The sequence below is a fragment of the Diprion similis genome, chromosome 2 (assembly GCF_021155765.1).
Source record: "Diprion similis isolate iyDipSimi1 chromosome 2, iyDipSimi1.1, whole genome shotgun sequence".
Taxonomy (NCBI): Eukaryota; Metazoa; Arthropoda; class Insecta; order Hymenoptera; family Diprionidae; genus Diprion; species Diprion similis.
Window position 1 is genome coordinate 9,030,050 of NC_060106.1, and position 20,558 is coordinate 9,050,607.

Below are 20,558 nucleotides of genomic sequence, written 5' to 3' on the forward strand. Positions count from 1 at the left end.
AATTGGTTGAAATTTATATGCTACGAGAATACTAGCCAATCATGATATTCCTCTTTAACGATATTGATTAGGAAAGCGCGGGTATTTTGACTTCATACGTTACAAAATTCATTTTTCTGATTTATCATAGTTTTCTCTTATTCGGGTTCACCATTTCTCATTCCGTGAATCGTTTCTTGAATCATTGTACGTATCAATACACGATTAGGGATATTTTTCTAGCAGACAGCGAAGATTCTGATTGTCAGCTGTGCGATAATATATCGAATAGAGTATAGACATGCCTGTTAATAGATGTAACCCGTTGTTCCTGGTTCATGGCAGCGACAATTTTACGAATTTTGAAGTAATTGTTGAATAGTTAAGTCTCGCGGTAAAAAATACAAATAATCATGAAGGAACTACAGTTAGAAAATGAAGAATTATCTAGTGGCGTTCAAAAACGCACATCCAATATCGGTTTAATTTTTGTTGGACTTACCGGTGAGGTTATGTGGCATGATTTATTAGATAATCAGAAAGAAACTTGCTGCGAGCATAGACCTAGAGAAATTATCTGTATTAATATTCTTGATATTCTTCATACGTTTAACTGAACCTAATATTTTCAGGCGGTGCAGCTGTAGCCATCAGTGCGGTATGCCTTCCATTTGTGAGTCCAGCATTGCGCAAGGTTTGTTTACCTTATGTGCCAGCCACCACTCAACAAGTTGAAAATGTTCTACAGGCATTGAAGGGGCGCTCAGGAACCTTAGTGGACTTGGGTAGTGGAGACGGACGTATAGTATGTCTATGCTTGTGATGATTTTTTAAATAAGTTAAACCAATTTTCAGAAGCAAGAATGTGCGTCCTATTTTCAATAAGATTATGATTTTATTCTATGTCGATTCGGTTCAGATACAATTGTGATTTGCCTCAACCACGTTTAGTTTAACTATGAAAGCAATTTTTTAAAGTAGTGACATTTGAAAATATATTAATTGTAGTTATTCTTTAAAATAAAACATTTTCTTCACATCGATATTTGTTTCAGGTCATGGCTGCTGCAAAAAAAGGATTTAAGGCAGATGGTGTCGAATTAAATCCATGGCTTATAGCGTATTCACGATTTACCGCTATAACGCGAGGACTGTCAACAAGGGTCACCTTCTTTAGAAAAGATCTTTGGAAATTTAATTTGAAAAAGTACGATAACGTTGTTATTTTTGGAGTGCAGCAAATGGTAAGCATGTATATAATCTTATAATTTGTATATAAAATAATTTCTTGATTGCGTGCAAATTGATTTGATTCATTTAGCTTTATTTGTCATATATTTAAATTCAAATAAAAACTGTTATTTTTTCTTGAATTTTTTTGTGAGGCCGTTATTTTATAATAACATCAATGAATGACCATGAATTGAAAATTTAATGTTATGAAATTTTTGTACAGATGGATGAAGTGGAAGAGAAATTTAATTCAGAACTAAAGAGAGATAGTTTGATAATAGCTTGTCGTTTTCCATTACCCAACTTGGAACCTGTTGCAATACTTGGGCATGGAGTTGATACTGTTTGGGTCTACAAAAGTGCGGCTTCATCAAAGTGAGTTTAGATACATTATACTTAATATGTAGATAACTTTAATTGGTTTTGCAATAAATGTGGAGAGGGTACTAAAAAAAAACTCTTTTTTGTAACAGTAAAATTCTCTTCGAATCAATTTATATACGTACGTATATACATTGTTATAACAATGTACCAAAAATGTTTGAGTGAATTCTTGATACGCACAAACAAGTCAATTAGTAATCACAGAAATTGTCGTACTTAAATTTATTACCGTACTCTACACGAGAGCTGTGGGATGTAATAATATATGCATAAACGTAATATCAAGAGATCGTGATGAAAACTACTTAGCTCAAAGAGATATTTCAGAGATTCAGATAGGAAAGGCATAACACGCTGTATGGGTTTAAAAGAATGTAACTTAGTTCACCGCATATAAAATTTCTAAATATATCTCCAACATACATACTTTGAACTTTGTATGTTGAATTACGACTTTTTAAGCAGCCACATTGAGATACAACTATTCTATTTTTATTCTCTGACTGTGAAACATGTATTTTTCGTTGGCACTGTCAATCGAAAACGTGATATTTGAAGATTACATATACCAAATGTGGTAGTGTATTGGATAATTCGCATAATTTCTAAGGAAAATTCGAATTTGAACAAAATTTGAACGAGCTTACAAACTAAATTGTGTAGTAACGAACTGTGAGAATCTTGACAATAAAGAAATATTCGTGTGGGGAAATAGCTTGTTAAGATGATTTCTTATATATTCTTTATTCAAAAGACATATTAGGCAGATCAAAATATTATACAACTGAATCACATATTGTGTCCTCAAAATAAAAACGGCAACCAGGACTGGATTTGCCAACTATCGTTAGTCTTCACTGACAAAAAATTGTGCTGCGAGATTGGATCCACCAATAATTGGTATGCCCAAATGTAAAATGGCTGATATGATGGTCATTTTACCTTGTTTATACATAGAGATTAGGTGCAATAGACTCGGTAAAGTGAAAACATAAATGAAACCGCTCATTGCACCGGTGTATCTGATTATTGTACCCACCCGTGGCATAAATACAGCGAACAAAACACAGATTGTTACTGTTATGATATTTACAATCAAAACATGGCTCTTGGTATATTCGGAAGTTTTAAATATCGCTGATAATATTTGAATGCGCAGCATGTAGGCTATTAGAGGATACACGGTCAGTAACTGGAAGAGTAAAACAACTCGGGCGCCTACAGTCAAAGCATCCCATTTTTGGAAGTTGTTCAATAAGTTCTAAAATCAAACCACGAATCATGTTCACATTTGATGAACTGTCAAGACACATTGATTAGGTGATGTTGTGTCATCATCTTTAAAATAACATATTTTGGTATTATAAAGGAACAGAAGTACTTACATCCTCAATGCATGATTTGGCCAATGGAAAGCAAATGTAGAACATAATTCCGATTATAATGTAGGTGAATGTAACCAAAATATAAGCTATGGTCAGATCTCTTCCCTGAAAGCAATGAAAACATTTTTTGTTATACCACTCAACACAAGCCAGTGGTTGTACATTAGCATTTTTTAAATCCTCATATCGATCATTTCACTTTGGCTGTGTAAAAATGACATTATCTGTTAATCTGCTATGATTACCATAGTTTTTGTCTAGCTAGATTTGTTGTATGTCTTTCACATCAAGGTACTTACATTATTCTTTTGATTTTCATTGTTCTGCATGATAGTGATGACAATGTTGTGTATGAAAAATGATAGCGCGAGCATTCCAGATAATGCAGGAAAAGTTGGTCTCAGTTCCCAACTACTTTCCCAGGCCTTGTTATCTATATTAATACCCCAGGAAGTCGACTTGACGATGACAAACACAATCAAATAAAGGATTGATATTGTACCTATCAAAAGTAAAAGTAACATATCAGATAAAGTGAATTCACCATTACAGTAAAGTAATGCGATTCTAATAGAGGCGATGGTTCCGATTGAAAGTTGTATCCATTTATTACATAATGTCAAAGGTGAACACTGAATCGTGCCTCAATCCCCTTCTGGTTATTTCCTTCGCTGTTATTTATTTAATGCACTTTTTCTTACCAAGGGAGTTGAATTTCATGAAGAAAGTTGCACTACTGAAGTTGAGCAAAGGGAATATAAGTATAGCCAAAAATATTGGCACTGTTTTATACAAGTCCCAGAGTGGTCCCATGTTATCATATGAACGGTCGTGGACGTTGCTATCATTGTACAATCCTTGTTTTGGGCACAAAACTATAGGAGAAAAAGATTCAATTAAATTTTACGAAATATATTTAATTATAAAAACTAATCAAATAATTCGCAAGAATTTATAGAAATGCACCTTCTATTGGATGAGATTCGTTTGTAAATGGGGGGTGTATTGGCAGCCCGGCAATAGTATCTATAGCGAGTGGAAAATGATTAGTAATTGGCGTCTTGAAGATATAGAAAAGAATCATAAGCATGTCATGAACGAACGACAATGGCTGTGATTCAAAGTAATCATTTTCATTACAGACCGTATAAAAAGTTCACCGAATAGTACAAGAAGTTTGACATTAAAACCCAGTATGCAATATTTGCTCCCAGCATAACTGTAATGCTAAAAGTTTTTGCAATATATTCTGCCCAAGAGCCCAGTAGAGTTCGACTGAGTTCAGTAACATCTCCGTTACCTCCTGCTCCTAGAATGCGATATAATCGTTTATAGACAATTTAAACGTAATTCTTTAAGCTCGTTTGCTTTTTAAGTTTTTATCTCAAAATTTTACCATGATACTTATGGACTTGGAGTAATCTGTATGCTGTGTAAAGGCAAAGACCTCCCATAGCTAATATAAGTCCTATCCCAGGAATTAATCCTGCCATTGCTATACCCCAGGGCATAGTTAACAATGAGGAACCTAGAATGGTATTCCATATTGAGAATCTGAAAAATATTCACAATTTGTATCATGGTAATCATTCTTTTTTTCTTAGTACTATAACATACAGTATTACTCGAGACACAAATTATCAAGACTAATAATGTCAAAGGTGCAGATCGTGGGTGTAAATATGACAAATATAGGTCATTATTCTGCTGTACAGCTTTCGTATGAACGCGATTGTGTGCTTGGCTGGTAGAGAAGGGTAACCACGGTATCCACCCTAGCAGGGGACAGTGAACTGACTAGACAGTTACCTAGGCAACAGACGAAGCAATACCCCTTACTATACTACAGTCTCGCAAGTTTCTGCCTCAAATAATGTATAAAACTTCTATCCACCGTCTGTTTACAAGAGTATAGGTGATGTGATATTTGGCAGGGGTTTATATTCGTGTATAGGCAGCTAAAGCAGCCAGCGAATTGTACTCACTCTGCTAGACTACATACAAGAATTTTTTGAAACTGCAGAAATTGTTAGAAGCGTTTCCTTTTACACATTAAAATTTATCAATTTTTTATTGTAATTAAATAACGGGTGTCAATAATTTCGCGTATATGTGTTTAAATTTACAATAATTGATTTGGAGAAAGAACTTGATACACAATGACGATTATGTATGCCATGTGCAGTGATGTGATATTATCATATTTTGGGTGATCATGAGAACGAAATGAAAATGTCTGAACTGCATACAAGTATTATTTTATAAATTCTTGCATGCATTTCTCATGAAATGTTTGGTGGAAATATGATATTTGTGGTCTTCTAATCGTATCATAAAAATTGTTTCAAATTTCCTTCAATGCATTACACTGCATTTCATACAGTGATTGCAGTATTTAAATTCTACTTAAAGTATCACAAAGTGAAGGTAAAAATCTTTAACCCTGCACACAATAATATCCTTATCTCTGTTTTAATGCTTCTACTGTAAACATTGTTTTATATTGTTTTACACTGTCTTCAAGAATAGCAACGTAAGTTAATCTCTCTCCTTAATGGTTTTATCAATCATCAACATTTCAGTGTTGTGTCAAGGTTATTAAACGCTTGAATATTAAATGAAGCATAAGCATATTATGCAATTGTAATATAAGCAATAAGCTTTGTGTTTTATTCTTTTGTGCTTCAATCAAATAGAAAAAATATTTTATCATTGATTTATCATGAAATTTTACTTCAAGGCACCCACCAGATTTTTATTTGTGCCACACATAATTCATATTCATATGAACAACATGCCTTTCTGGGAAATTCCTGAAATTTGATATGTTTGTGAAATAAGTGACACCCTGTATATTGTGCCAGTAATTCTGATGAAACATTTGTTGATTCATACATCAGCTAAAGTTATACTGATAGAGGGCTATAAAATAATGAATAAAATAGCATCAATACTTATTTATTGCATATGTACGTGAAGTCAAAGCTTCTTTTATTCGCCACAGTTTGAAATCAGTGTGAAAAAATATATTCCCATATTTATTCATAGCCGTTACAATCTCGGAAAATGTATGTTATAAAAAAATTCTCTGACCGAGATAGCAATATTTTTTTTCAGAATTACTAGCTATACTTCACGTGGGTTAGGAATGAATTGTATTAAAAAGTGAATGAATATGGATTTGACAATTTGATGTAGTGAACGTTGGCGTTGGCATCTGGGAATTGTTAAAAAAATTTTGCTAGATAAAGTACACATCATGGTTAACATGGGTTAAAATTTTATCACTCATCAAAATGATATGGTTTTATATGCATAGTATATTATGGGCTTACATTGTCACTAAAGAGCTCTGTGTTCGCTTTTTGGACTTGGAAGATATTGGCGGAGGATCCTGTATTAGGGGTAAAGGTCTTGACAAAAAACTTCGAGCAACTTCCTTCATGATTGGTCGCGTGCCACCGTCTTTACAAATTGAATCATCTGTGACCTATAGAATATTATTTTGATCAATAACTTACTTTCACACACGAATATTTTTGTAGAGTAAATAAAATCTTTGAAAAACTACTAGGTATGAGAACTTTAGAGATTCAAAATGTGGTTGTACTCTTCAGTTGATTTGATTATCCTCGATTTCTTACCAGGTCCAACAATGAGTTGTGAATCTGGTAATATCCTTCTCGGGAATATGGTGGTGGTGGTGAAGTATTTGTTTTGTGCGATGTTATTAACGGACTATCGTGTGCTAAAAGAGGAACTCTTCTCGGTAATATTGCCATGGAGTTAAAGTTCGAAGTTCCCGCACTGCCGTATCTATAAACATTTATGACATTTTTTCTGTAATATGATTATCCAATGTCACGAGCAGTCACTCGCAGTAGAAAGAAAGAAGCGCAAAGTAGAAGAATCAAAATCCCTATTGAAAACATTGCGAATAAAATAGATGTCTTCTGCTGTGACTGTAATAAATTCATACGCATGTTACCTGGGAGAACCTGCAATGGGACTGGAGTCCAAGTCACTACTATCAGAGTCGTGAAAAATCATAGGTGGGAAGCTCATATGAGTTCCATAGCTTAGTAAGGGTGCACTTTCAGATCCACTGTCTTGTGGTAGAGATGTTTCACTTACACTCCACGCACGTCTTGGTTTTCGCTCGTACATACCTGTTTTATTTTCACAATTCATCAAGACTGTGCATAATTTAGTTAAATTGAATTGTATGAAACGATGATAATCTTATCATATTCTTCTGTTGACATTTTTTTTTTTTTTGGCGATGTTATAGATCAAATTTCTGTATTTCTCATATCTACCTTGCAGTTGTTCAGATGTTTCATTTTTACCGGAGAGCGTAGCGTGTGTTAATAAGGATTCAAGACCTGTTTCTAACTCTGCTACTTCTGCTTGTCTTTTTGGCTTCATTTTTCTCCTAATAGGAAATTTGGAATTATATCATACCATCAATTATTCATTATAAGTTGGTTATTAATTTTGTACATCTCCAGATATTTTTTAATTGCATTTATTATCAAATAGTAGTGAATCCCTGATGACTTGTATTTATCATGTAAAATGATAATAGATCAATAATGCTTTATACGTACCAGCTCTTGAATTCTAGTTGTCTTTCCTCACTGAGATGGGATTATACCGGTAGTAGTAAATATGTAATATCTTGGTTTAGTTATGAAAATGATTTAAAATGAGTAGGTTGCTTGTTTAAATGATGGTATCTTCAATTCTAGCAAAGTATTAAAACACACATCTTGTAAATAGTTTTTTTCTCACAAGCTATTGTTGTTTCAAACCTTTATATCATTTCTAATGTTATATGCAGTAACTTATTAGGTGTTCTATTAATAATTAATTACAAATGACAAGTGTACGAAAACATTTACACACCTTATTTTTGTTTGTATTGCTACAAGTGTTTGGTTCAAATTTTTTATCGGCTTTCATTAGTACGTACGTAATCATATTTTATTTTATTTCATTACTGCAAGTATGATATGTGTTATGCTGTCTTGTTGGGTGAGAAAATATTTTGGTATTATTTAGTGCATTTAAAATATTTGAACCAAGTGCTGTCCTTGTTACTGTATTCACCGTTCTTCCTGACTAAAGGTTTGACTTGGACTGACTTACTCGAAGAACTCCAGCTCTGTGCTTTCTACAGTATGCGATTATATCTAGGTTTTGTGACGTAATAAGTATCATCCCCTCTGCTGGTCATTATCTCATTTTTCGTTCACAACTGCTGAGCAATAGAAAAACTTATTTAATTACTAAACGATAAAAGTATAACATTTGACTTGTTAGCGGGTTTCTCCAAAAATAACATTATATCAAGTCAGTAGCTAAAGATGTGATATGATGAATTCGAAAGTTTATCATTTACTACCAACTAAATTGGACTTACACATATTTCTATCAACTTATCATATGAATTTGTTTGCACTATCTAAACGGAATTTTTTCATCAAATTAAATTCACCATTAGACAATTTTTATATCATATTAGTGTGGCATAATGATACTGCGCTGAGCTAACTTTCATTAACTGCTAGTCTGTACAATTACGTTGAACGACTCCTTCAAAAAGAATCTTACTTATCTCATTTATTTCCATATATGGCATAGGCTGAGACAATCGCAGTTCACCTCAATATTGTTGAGGCTAAATAAAGTATCGCTTTTGTCATGCAGCACAGAAAACAGGAGAGACTATATGCTATCCAAATGCAGATAACAATTTCAGATCCTCATTAATGAAATGACAGGGATCCTTTTGCAATACAAAACATTTAAAGAATGCGCAATATTTTATTACCGTTTTATTTATTTATTCACGATTCACGGTTGCTATAAATTAAGTTTGTATTAATTAAAACTTATATATGGTGCTTATAATTATTTCATGGTGCATAAGTAGGAACTGTTAGAATTATAGGTCAAGCTATTTCATTTTTCGTTTTGTACTTTTGACGTCATTGCATATTATCAAAAGATTACTTTCTCAAAGTTTCATCAACCTTGTGATCCAGAACCACTGTTACAAAATAGATTTTTATTATCTCTCTTTACGCACAACACAGTCAAGGTAGACAGTTATCAAGTTTCTCACCAAGTATATGATTCTACTAAATTTTATGTTAGCAGAAGATTGACCCACATTAGGCTTGGTGAATTTATAGAGATGATTTAGATAGCTACATCCAGCTGACAGAAACGTGCAGACTGTATATCGACCTTGAACATATTGTTACAAATAACAAGTATTGATAACTCGGAGGTCATGGCTACTTTTTCCAAACATGTCCTTGCAAATATACGGATAAATATAATTAACATGTGTGTTTTGTGACCAGTTAAACGTAATACGAAAATCAGGTCGAATTTCTGAACAGAAATATATTCAAGGATAGTCATTGTCCTTATCATACCAGTACTGTATAGTATGAAAAAAGTGACTTGAAAAGTCTGGAACCGAAACACCAACAGTTGAATTTTCCATTGTGAGACGTTCCAAATAATTTTCCACTGTATCGTCTTGTTTGTCATTTTGACCGTCTGCTTTGAAAACGTAGATAATACACATTAGAGCAAATAATTATATGTTTACTCATATATTTGTATTGACTGCAAAATCAGTCAATATCTATATTATTATTTGCATACTATGTGTATGTACTCCCTAGCCATAAACAAAATTTATACTTATTGCATGCGTCACAGCACGTTTAAAACAAGTCTGTAAATGCGGAGCAATGTCACAGTCACAGAATTGTAGAGCAATGCATTTGTCAAATACAATAATGTAGAGTGAAAGTGTAAATTATCACTAAAACGTACAGTAAAGTCAGTACAATTCAAAAATCGATAAAGTCTCAGCGACATTTTCATGAAAGCTATAGCGAAGGATGTATTTATAAAGAACTTTTTTCTCAATGCCCAGGTTTGTGAATTGCAATTTCGTTTTCGTGTCGCAGAACGAAAATTCTTCAACGGATATCTAAGAAACAAAAGAGAATAACTCACAATGAGTAGGTACGAGATAGGGTATAAATTAGATATTTTTTTTTTTTTGTAAATTTATTATTACAACTTTCCAGCAGTTACGAAACTTAAATATTGCTCAATAATCAAATCTAGTTGACAAATATACGCACACACGCAAATGACATACGATTTATGCGCGTTTATTCTTCGCTTTTCTTGCGTGCCGAAAATACAGTAAACATAAAAGATTTGAACTGTAATCTCTAATTCGGCGCACGAGGATAGAGACGAGGATAAAAGTAGTAAGTAGCCCTATAAAGTCTGAATTAAAAATGCTTGAGACGAGAATATCTTTTACACCGTACTATCGTGATGAAAAAAGTAGCATATGCAACTTGATAAATGGATCGATTTGTTTCTAATTTTTTTCATGCCGGGGGTGAGCGACTCTTGCGCTTGCGAAAATTATTCTGGCATGTGTGTACATATATTTTAGAGCTGTGAACGATATTATACATATGTACATATGTATGATCAGTGCGATAACCGTGGCTCCGTCTATCAGTTCGTGGCGATAACCGTCAGCACGAAGCTTGAAGTCCGATGTTTTCCGAATGAGTAATACCCGGGCTGTCGGATCCATGCCCTTGTGTGTCATTGGCAGATAAAATTTAGTCTGCTAGCAACCGCGGCGACGGGACTGGCGGTCGATTCACTGAACGTTTTCTGGGCTCGGTATTTGATCGTATGTTTACAATTGTTGTCTGACATCGAACTGCGGTATTGTATATTTGCACATCAAGCGTCATTATATTAAACAAAACATGCCCGAGAATATTTCAAGCGTAACCGTACCCACGAAGGTTCACGAGGGTCAAAAGCCGGGTACCTCAGGCCTACGAAAAGCCGTCAAAGTCTTCACACAGGAGCATTATACTGAAAATTTTATTCAATCAATTTTGGAAGCTCTTGGCGATCGTTTGAACGGATCCACGTTGGTCGTCGGCGGTGACGGTCGTTATTATGGCAAGGAGGCCGTTGCAAAAATCATACGAATCGCTGCAGCTAACGGGGTATGTCGAAATAGTTTCCCCCTTATCAAAATTCTTAGCTTCATATATATGTATATAAAGGTTTGACATGTATTTCACGGCTTTGCATATCAATGCATGCCATGTATGAATGCGTCGCTACCCGGTCAAGGGGGGGGCTTTATTAATACGTTCCTTTGTTCAATTTGCACAGTGTAGTCGAGATGAAATAAAAATTCTGAGAGGGTTACTCTAACACTTTTTTTTCCCAATAACGTAAAGTTACAGCATAACATATTTGGAATGAATCTGTAAAAGTCATGCTACAAGGTACTACAAATTCCGAATACACACGTGTAGTTCATACTATGAAATTTACGTGTGTACAATGTGATACGACTATACCTATATACATACAGATATTGTATATCTACGCCGCATGCATGCCTCTGATTATCAGCTATTGATAAAGAACTAATACGGCAGTAATTAACATTATCAAAAGAGACATGGATCACCATGAGCTGGCACTTTTTACTTTATGACGAAATAAATATCTATTTAATTACCTACAGGTTTATTGTTCTATAAATCAGGTTTAGGATTATATTTTGAATACCTAGATTTATTATATGAAAAAGCTTGTAATTTTTATGTCAAATTTGTATTCTAAGTAGGGATGGGCGATGTTAGTGAAAAAATATCAACATCGGACAATTGATTGTATCAATTCCTTACCTGATGTTCTTTTGAAAATATCGAAAGATTGATGGTAAAAATAAGCGCGAAAATTTAAAAAAATTCTAGCTACAACTATAAAAAGAAATATGAGCGCGGAAATTTCAAATTTTATATTGTCATCATTGCTAAAAATACGTACAATGTATGAAAATGTACTATAATTAAATTAAGTAAAAGTAAATGTATTGAATATTCTAATTAGCAGCGAGAAGTTTTTGACAAACTCAATAATGTATATCTAATTTTGATAGATAAATTACCGACACGTGTTGACACAGAAATTTAATTTACTCCCGACTTGACGATTTTTATAATTCAATATTTTCCATCGGCTTTTGACGTATCAACTTTAAAAAATCAATCAAAAACATCTATGTTTCTGTAAAAAAACATTGATGTGTATCGCTCATTCCTAATTTCAAGTGTAGACTTGTGCAAGCGGAGATATAATAGATATTGGAGTTTAATTGGTTATTATCTTTGGTCTCATTTTATATTTTCTGTGAATATTTATTTTTAATTTATTGTTGCGTATTTAGAAAATATTTCTCGGCACCCTATGGTTTATACATTTTGTGTAAGAGAGTAGAAAATTTGAGAGAGCTTTTCAAACCAAATGCAGATGATTTCATGTAGTTCAGTTTGTAAATACGATTATATTTATCAAAAATAGTATCTGACGCTTTATACTTGTAAAAGAAATTGAATCACAAGTCATGAACTATTTTTGTATGGCCTTCATTAAATTCTAAATGACGAAATTGACAGCAAGTGACTAAATACTTAAAGTGAGAAATGTTTTTCAACAGGTAGGCAAGTTGATAGTAGGACAGAACGGGATATTATCAACTCCGGCTGTTTCGGCTATTATTCGCAAGTACAAAACTCTTGGGGGAATTCTTTTAACTGCATCACACAACCCTGGTGGTCCAGATGCTGATTTTGGAATAAAGTTCAATTGCGAAAACGGCGGACCTGCACCTGATGCTGTTACCAACAAAATTTATGATATAACCAAAACTTTGAAAAGCTATAAAATTGCCTCAGAGATCAACGTTGATATATCTAAAATTCAGAGCACCAACATAGAAGTCGATGGAAGAAATTTTACCGTCGATGTTATTGACTCTGTCAATGATTACGTTGAACTGATGAAAAGCATTTTTGATTTCACCACTCTTAAGAAACTCATCCAAGGCAGCCCGGAACGAACTGCTTTTCAAGTTCTCATCAACTCAATGAGTGGTGGTAAGATATCATAGTTGGTAATAGAAATTTGTATATATACAGCTGAATTTGGTGTGTGGAATAACGTAGGGAAAACTGTCCTAAATTTGTCACAGTAACATGACTGATGAGTAACGTCTCTGCTATACATCATTAATTTAACATTTAATGTCTTACTAGTCACTGGACCATATGTAAAACGGATATTTATCGACGAATTGGGAGCAGCTGAAGCAAACACAGTAAATATCATTCCGCTGGAAGACTTCGGTGGACTACATCCTGATCCTAACTTGACTTACGCAGTGGATCTTGTGAATACTGTTAAAAACGGCCCTTACGATCTTGGAGCAGCTTTTGATGGCGATGGAGACAGGAACATGGCAAGTTTTTTAAATCATACATGATGGGCACGTAATTTCAAATTTTTAGAATGGAAGCAGCTCACTTGGTCATTATGCGCCACCTTATGGCAAATCAAACGAGTGAGTCGTCAGACCACATCGAAGCAATATCAATATTGGTGGTTTCATATTGGCGATAGATAAGAATCGAAATAATGCTATATAGTAAGAATGGTCTAGATACTGGTATGCTTCAATGTGATAGATGTAATCACTTATTTGTGAAGATTAATGTAACTAACCCTGTATATCAATTACCAGTGATGAGAAGTCACTAAATATTGTGATTTTTTTTCACATAATTATAATGAATTGGAGTATCTTTGTTGGCTGTGTGTATTATTCAACTAATTTGAATGTCTTTTTAGATAATAGGCAAGAAGGCCTTCTTTGTCAATCCGTCAGATTCCTTGGCAGTCATAGCTGCCAATTTGGATTCTATTCCATACTTTAAAAAGACAGGTGTAAGAGGTTATGCTCGATCTATGCCTACCAGTGGCGCTGTTGATCGAGTAGCTGCAGCTACTGGTGTTGAATTCTTTGAGGTGCCAACAGGATGGAAGTATTTTGGTGGGTGAATACTTCTCTTGTGTGAAATTTTATTTTACAGATACATGAAAACATTATTTTGAAACAATTGGAATGGTAATTGGAATTTGGAATGGGTAACTAATCGTTTTATTTTGTGGACAGGCAATCTAATGGATGCAGGAAGACTTTCCTTATGTGGTGAGGAAAGTTTCGGAACTGGTTCCGACCACATTCGCGAAAAAGATGGAGTTTGGGCATGTCTTGCTTGGCTCAGCATCATTGCACACTCAGGTAAATCTGTCGAGGAAATTCTGCAAGCACACTGGACCAAGTACGGTAGAAACTTTTTTACAAGGTACGTTTTAATATGGTAAATATGAAGATCGGAATACCAGTCACTTTAACGAAATACTAATCAGCCCCTTAAACAAAACACCATTTGCAAATACCACATAATAGTCTGTCAAAATATCTGACTTATCGTTGGTCATATAAATAGCTTACTGGTATATGTTGTTCAAACGGAACATTATGTCTTTTTCAAAATATTTTCCTGCCCACATGAATTTCGAATTAGTTTCAGACGAAAAACAAATTTAACAACCAAAAAAACAAACTCTCTATGAATTTTTGGATTTCAATTAATCTCCATGATCCACTTTATAGATACGATTACGAAAATTGTGCATCTGAGGCTGCAAATAAGATGATACTTGAACTTGAACAGCATATTAGCAATCCAAGTTTCAAAGGAACGAAACTTACAAATGCAGACAAGTCGTATGTTGTTAAACATGCTGACAATTACGCGTACAAGGATCCAATTGATGGAAGCGTAGCTGAGAAACAGGTTAGGACATATGATGTAGTAGTAGGTAGTGTTGAGAATTCAAGTGAGCTCTGAAATCCATATGCTTCTCTGAGACAAATATATATTGATGCATCAAAATTAATTACTAAATATGGTGAGTTGAGTACCACCCCTCATAATTATTTTCAACTTCTCTCTACAGGGGCTGCGAGTGTTATTTGAAGACGGTTCTCGAGTGATCTTTCGTTTATCTGGAACAGGTAGTTCTGGAGCTACAATCCGTCTTTATGTTGAAAGTTATGAATCCGACCCAACAACTTACAACGAAGATCCTCAAAAAGTTCTTGCGCCACTTCTAAATATTGCTCTTCAATTGAGTAAGCTCCAGGAGCACACTGGACGTAATGCTCCAACTGTCATCACATAAAACTTATTAGCTAGTCCACATTCATCTACAGTACCTAGCACATTTCATCGCAGCAGTATGTATAGTATATCTAATTATACAAATTTTGTGTTGGACATACAATGCATATTTGAATAGTTTTAATTTTATGCAAAAAAATTTCTGAATCAAAGTTTAATATGGTAAAAGAAGGTCCGATTTTACCAGAGACTCTAATCATAAACTTCTTTACCGAACTTTTCACTGCAGAATGCAACCTTTGTGATATTTACAATGCCAAATACACCTCTTCAATTTATATCATATAGTCGATTATACAGAATTGTAATGAAATGCATAATACCGTTTGATGAAAGAAAATGCTTCTTACAATGTTATTAAAGCAAACAACCATGTTACAATTAGATTGAAATAGAATGTAAAAGTTGTTTTCCTTAAATTTTTCTTATACAAAAAAAGCAATAATGTAGAGGTTAACATGAGTAAATTTTACATACAGGAAGTAAGTGTAATATAGCCTTAGAAATTTGAGTTGCCATCTGAAAAAAATTTATCTGGAAAGTAATATTACTGCTCAACTTTTTTTTTTCACTTTTACACGAATTTTTCACGTACAAGAAGCATTATCTCAATTTTATTCATGAGAACAACTCTGCGATTTGAATATTATATTCTGGAACTTTGCAGATACTTAAAATTTATATATTTTGAATAATGGATTTTTATGGTCCGATTATATATGTTCTTAATATAAATCACTTACTCTAAAAGCACAGTTTATGATATAACAATGAAATACGTATTAGCCCGAATATAAGTCGAGGTTTTTGGTAACCGACTTTACCCCCAAAAAGCGTACTCGATTTATATTCGGGCTCGACTTATATTTGGGACTTTTTAGGAGATTTGCACTATCAATAGGATACATCGTTATTGAGCGCTATGGTAATATTTTAGCAATGCATTGCATATTCGTGTACTGCACGTGCGCTCCTAATCTCGAAGATTGAATTTCGAAAATTCGAACTTGAATTTTTTTCAAAGCATAAGTCAGAAGTTGGGATAGACAAATTGTTAATTAGATATTTCGTGCGTACAATAATTGAGTATTGTTGTTGAAATGAATGTTCAGAGTGCAGATAGAAAGGGATCTAGGAGTTCTCAGACAAATCAGGTAAACAAAAACAGCTGGGAGGGCACCGATGAAGTCTGTTGTCTTTGCTGATTGAAATATACCTGAAACAATTTCTAATTTTGTTTGACTCAAGTTTAATTTATGTAATGTATTTAAAATGATAATTGGCTTCTGAAATTCGACTTATACTCAGATCCAAAAAAAGTCCTGAATCAGAGGTTCAAAATTGGTGGTCCACTTACATTTGGGCGAATACGTAGGTTAAATTTACTGCAAAAGATGAAGACGCTTTACTTTACTACATTACTTTACATTATGGTATGAAAAATCGCAAAGTATTGGTAGAGATTGTTTTTGATCGTTGAAAAATCAATGTCATTAGCTGTCTGTAAGTTTTGACATACCAACAGAATCAATTACTTACATGAACCTAAAAAGTGGGAACTTTTCAACTGTCCAAGTAATTAAACAAAAACCTTGAATACATTCAGTAAAAAATTCGCTTTAGAACTAAATTAAATAGTGTGGTCTAATATTACCTATTAGTTTATCTTACCGTTAACTTGACTATAAAGAAAATGACGACGCAGTTATCATAGTTTGATAGATATCTATTATGATCATATCAATACGAATTACTTTTAGTATTTAAAGATTGCACCTTGCAATATAACTTGATACTACTGTTTACCAGTGTTACAAGTTCTTCAATTTAATAATTTATGACATAATTGTCGAGTCATCAATGTGAACAAATATCAGTGCCTGAACATGAATTTGAAAGTTATCGAATGAAAAAATCCAGCTGTTTTCGTGGCAAATAATGAGTTCCTCACAATTTTCATCACAGGGCTTCAATACAACTCACCTCTTTGTATTCAGGAAGAAAAACATTCTCACTATACTAATCATCGATACTTAATAGTATATCGACATGCATACACTACATTCTGACATGATCTGCTGTTCTGGTATATCGACATGAATTGCTCAGTGATGAAAAATCTTTCGCGACAAGGATTGAAATGGGTGGTTTGCTTACTCCTTGTCATGTGCTTTAGATTCTCAACACTATTTTAACAATCATATATAATATTATTTTTTGAAACGTCCATGAGACAATTGCGAACTTAGGTACTTATGATTGTGCATCCCGTTTGTCCATAAATCAGTAACTTGGTAGTAAAGTGAATTTATTTTGCATGCAATTTTTATTTCTTTGTCAATTATAGCTTGCATTACAAATATTCAGTGAATTTGTATTTGATGCTTTAGTCAGTGCATGGCTGTGCGGAATACCAGTAATTTTTCTAATATCTAGGAACAATTATATAATTGAAAGTTTCAATTTTCTATGAGGTTTGAAAAAATGTCCCTCCACTTCGCTGAGGTTGATCGTAGTTTTGAATGTAAGAGATACCTACAAATTTGTTATGAAAATATGATGGTGATGTAAAATTAACAATGACACCATTTTGTTTGTGATGTTCGTGTCTCTTTCATACAAAACTATACATAGAGTAAGTTGTACTAAACAGTTTAATACTAAAAGTATTTCAAGAAATGTGAACGTCAGCATGACATTCACCAAGCAATTTCAAAATAAATTTAATTGGTATGAAAATGTACATTTACGAAGAAGTGTACAAAAAAAACCAACTATCTACATTTTTAAAAGTTCACTAAATACAGTGTTAAGTAATCGTAAAGAAAAAAACAATATTATGCTAAATAAAGAGGTATAATGGTAATCATTTTATACGAATATTGTCCCAAATAGAAATATTTTTAGTTCACTTTTTGCTTTTATTAATTGTTGCTTCAGCTTATGGAAAATAAGTAAAAAACACACAAAAAATGTATATATACATTCACGTAACACACTAATGGGATCTATGTTGCTTGTATAAATGTGAGATTAATCTCCTTGGTTCTTGAAAGTTTTTTTTTCAAACAATATTGTTTTAGCGCTAAGTATTTAACAAAAAAGTAATATATGTTAATAGCTAGTGTATTTTGTCAGCAACTATCATTTCATTGAATCAAAATTCGATTTGTAAAGGACTGTAGGTTATGATAATTGATGAAGAATCCTAGAGAAAAACGTCGTTTTCAAGTACAATGGCCAATTTGACATAGCAGACTTTTTATGAGTTTTCATCTTCGGTCTTAATTTTTTTTTTAATTTTTTTTTTTTTTTTGCAAACGACGTTTTCAGGTGGGTCTGAAATTTTTTGAGATTATGCGTCTGGAAGATTCCAATGGAATTCTGTAAATAATCGATGATGAGCGGGAGGATACTTGGGGACCTGAGGCGACACAAGCTCCCATTCGACTCAAACCTCCATGTCACAATTCAATACACATGTAGTTATCTTGGAAAATATTTAAACGTCTATGTTAAGATGATTAAAAAAAATGGTGTTTGTAGAATTTTTCATGTTCTAAGTTTCTTATTGTGTCGAGTTGAGAGGAAAGTTTTAAAGTTTCCAAAGATATAACGCGATATTACGAAGCTTAAATTGGAAATTTAGAATGTTTTGCTGCTATTCAAAAATTGTGGTTTGCGTTTCACCCTGTAACTTGTTACTTATTGTGGGAAAACAATTTGAAATTTGCAATGCTCTGTTTTCAATATCATGATACTCTTTTTTTACGAAGTCATGTCAGATGTATGAGCTTCTCGCCTTCAGTCTAATTCTCCAAGTCCAAAGCCAATTGGTGTGGAATCTTGAACTGAAAAAAAAATTACTGTTTTTCGTTAGATATTCTCATCCCCACGTATAGATTCATAACTGCACTGTAATTACGGCTACAAAAATGTTGTCATATCGGGGAGGAAACTGAAAACATGCAAGATCTGAAAATGAATGATAGACATTCTAAATCAATATTGTCGACACATATTGTATTTTTTCTGTATAATTTGTTCATCAGATATGTGACATGGTCTAAGGTCGTGATGTGGTAGCTGTGTCACAAGAGACCAGCGATGACTGCCGATTGTACTATAAAACATAAACATATAACATTTGTATTATAGTAATTATTGTCTAAGAGTTTTCAAGTGAATGCCTAAAGCTGTACGTGTTATTATCCCTAATGTGGACTTATTTTCTGTTCGATTAGATGTAAAAACTACTCTTCCTTCATCCAATTCATTGCATGGCATTAGTAGACTCTCATATTCCATTTGTACTAAGATTTTGTCATGATACAAAGTTGTTATATTAGTGCATTTATCAAGTCAAAATATTAGGCAAAATGGAATGTGGATTTGATATAATTCGTAATGTATATAATTAATTTATGATTGACTTCTATTCATATCTCTTGATTTCGATTTCATTCTAACAGCTTGAAATTGAAGACAGACGATATGTCCAATCTTGGTTGAATTGCTTTGTAAATTGCTTAAATATTGCTGCGCTTCATGTCAGTAAATGGTAAATCAAACTCGTACTATTATTTCATTAGCATGCACGTGCATTGTATCGTATCACACTGATCATCCTGATACTACTGTTGTTACATACCCTAAGTACATTTCATATCAGCGGAACATATAATTAGAGGCTATAATCGCTGATTAATCATCTACTTGGTGCATGTGTTATGGAATCTTCATTTATGCATCGGAATTAGATGTTAAAGTTCCATATATGATGTAGAGGGAAGAAATCTGACTAGAATGTTTAAGATTACGTGGATTCGATAACTCGAGCACTGATTATTTTTCGTTACTTATTCTAATAAGTGAGTGATGAGAAGTGAAGTTGTAACCCATCAATCACACTTAACAGAAAAAGTGAGATCATGTCAGAATAATGTATGACTTTACTTATGAGATGTGAAATACTTGAAACTCTTGTGTTTCCAAGCACATTATTATAGACTGGGTACTTCCATGTGTACATCCTGACAAAATTGGTTGTTATCATCGAGTATTGAATATGTACTGTGAGCAGGATACTTCATACTAAATACGAACCTCAATTTTTTCTGTCCCACCTTTTTAGCGTGGAGGGTATCTTGATCTGTGAATTTACTTTTTCTTATTTATGCAAACCTGATGAAATCTCAGCTGCTGTATATTATTTTAAACAATTCGCCTAACTTATATCCGACTAGTTATTGAAATATTTTGATGATGATTAGTGAAACTCATATGCCCTGGAATAAAGTCAACGGAATGTGTACAGTGGAGAGTTATAAATCATGTAGGGTCCGTAAACATTTTAACAAAGTAGTATGTTTAATTATTGTATGTGTTTGTAATATACTTG

General features: G+C 33.4%; 3 protein-coding genes across 5 annotated transcripts; 2 read left to right on the forward strand and 1 right to left on the reverse strand.

The window, feature by feature from the left end:
* The first annotated feature begins 341 nt into the window (after positions 1-341).
* On the forward strand, positions 342-12,704 carry LOC124416671 (ATP synthase subunit C lysine N-methyltransferase). Of its 2 annotated transcripts, none has more exons than XM_046897942.1 (5): positions 342-483; positions 612-784; positions 1,035-1,223; positions 1,436-1,587; positions 12,568-12,704. In XM_046897942.1, the coding sequence occupies exons 1-5, from the start codon at positions 393-395 to the stop codon at positions 12,569-12,571; spliced, it is 609 nt and encodes a 202-aa protein (XP_046753898.1). In that variant the 5' UTR covers positions 342-392; the 3' UTR covers positions 12,572-12,704. The 2 variants fall into 2 exon arrangements, with proteins under 2 accessions (XP_046753898.1, XP_046753897.1); XM_046897941.1 differs by lacking the exon at positions 12,568-12,704 and adding an exon at positions 6,629-6,767.
* On the reverse strand, positions 1,862-8,148 carry LOC124416669 (sodium-coupled neutral amino acid transporter 9-like). Of its 2 annotated transcripts, XM_046897938.1 has the most exons (12): positions 7,592-8,148; positions 7,301-7,416; positions 6,970-7,150; positions 6,626-6,797; positions 6,317-6,471; positions 4,378-4,535; positions 4,126-4,290; positions 3,948-4,007; positions 3,683-3,856; positions 3,281-3,483; positions 2,982-3,086; positions 1,862-2,857 (listed from the first exon to the last, which is right to left on the reverse strand). In XM_046897938.1, the coding sequence occupies exons 2-12, from the start codon at positions 7,407-7,409 to the stop codon at positions 2,444-2,446; spliced, it is 1,896 nt and encodes a 631-aa protein (XP_046753894.1). In that variant the 5' UTR covers positions 7,410-7,416; positions 7,592-8,148; the 3' UTR covers positions 1,862-2,443. The 2 variants fall into 2 exon arrangements, with proteins under 2 accessions (XP_046753894.1, XP_046753895.1); XM_046897939.1 differs by lacking the exon at positions 7,301-7,416 and having other exon boundaries at positions 7,592-8,147.
* Positions 10,629-15,925, forward strand: LOC124416670 (phosphoglucomutase). Its single transcript, XM_046897940.1, has 7 exons — positions 10,629-11,059; positions 12,568-13,006; positions 13,166-13,368; positions 13,758-13,959; positions 14,083-14,275; positions 14,587-14,770; positions 14,934-15,925. Exons 1-7 carry the CDS (start codon positions 10,811-10,813, stop codon positions 15,156-15,158), a joined length of 1,695 nt encoding a protein of 564 aa, XP_046753896.1. The 5' UTR covers positions 10,629-10,810; the 3' UTR covers positions 15,159-15,925.
* Positions 15,926-20,558: the final 4,633 nt, after the last annotated feature.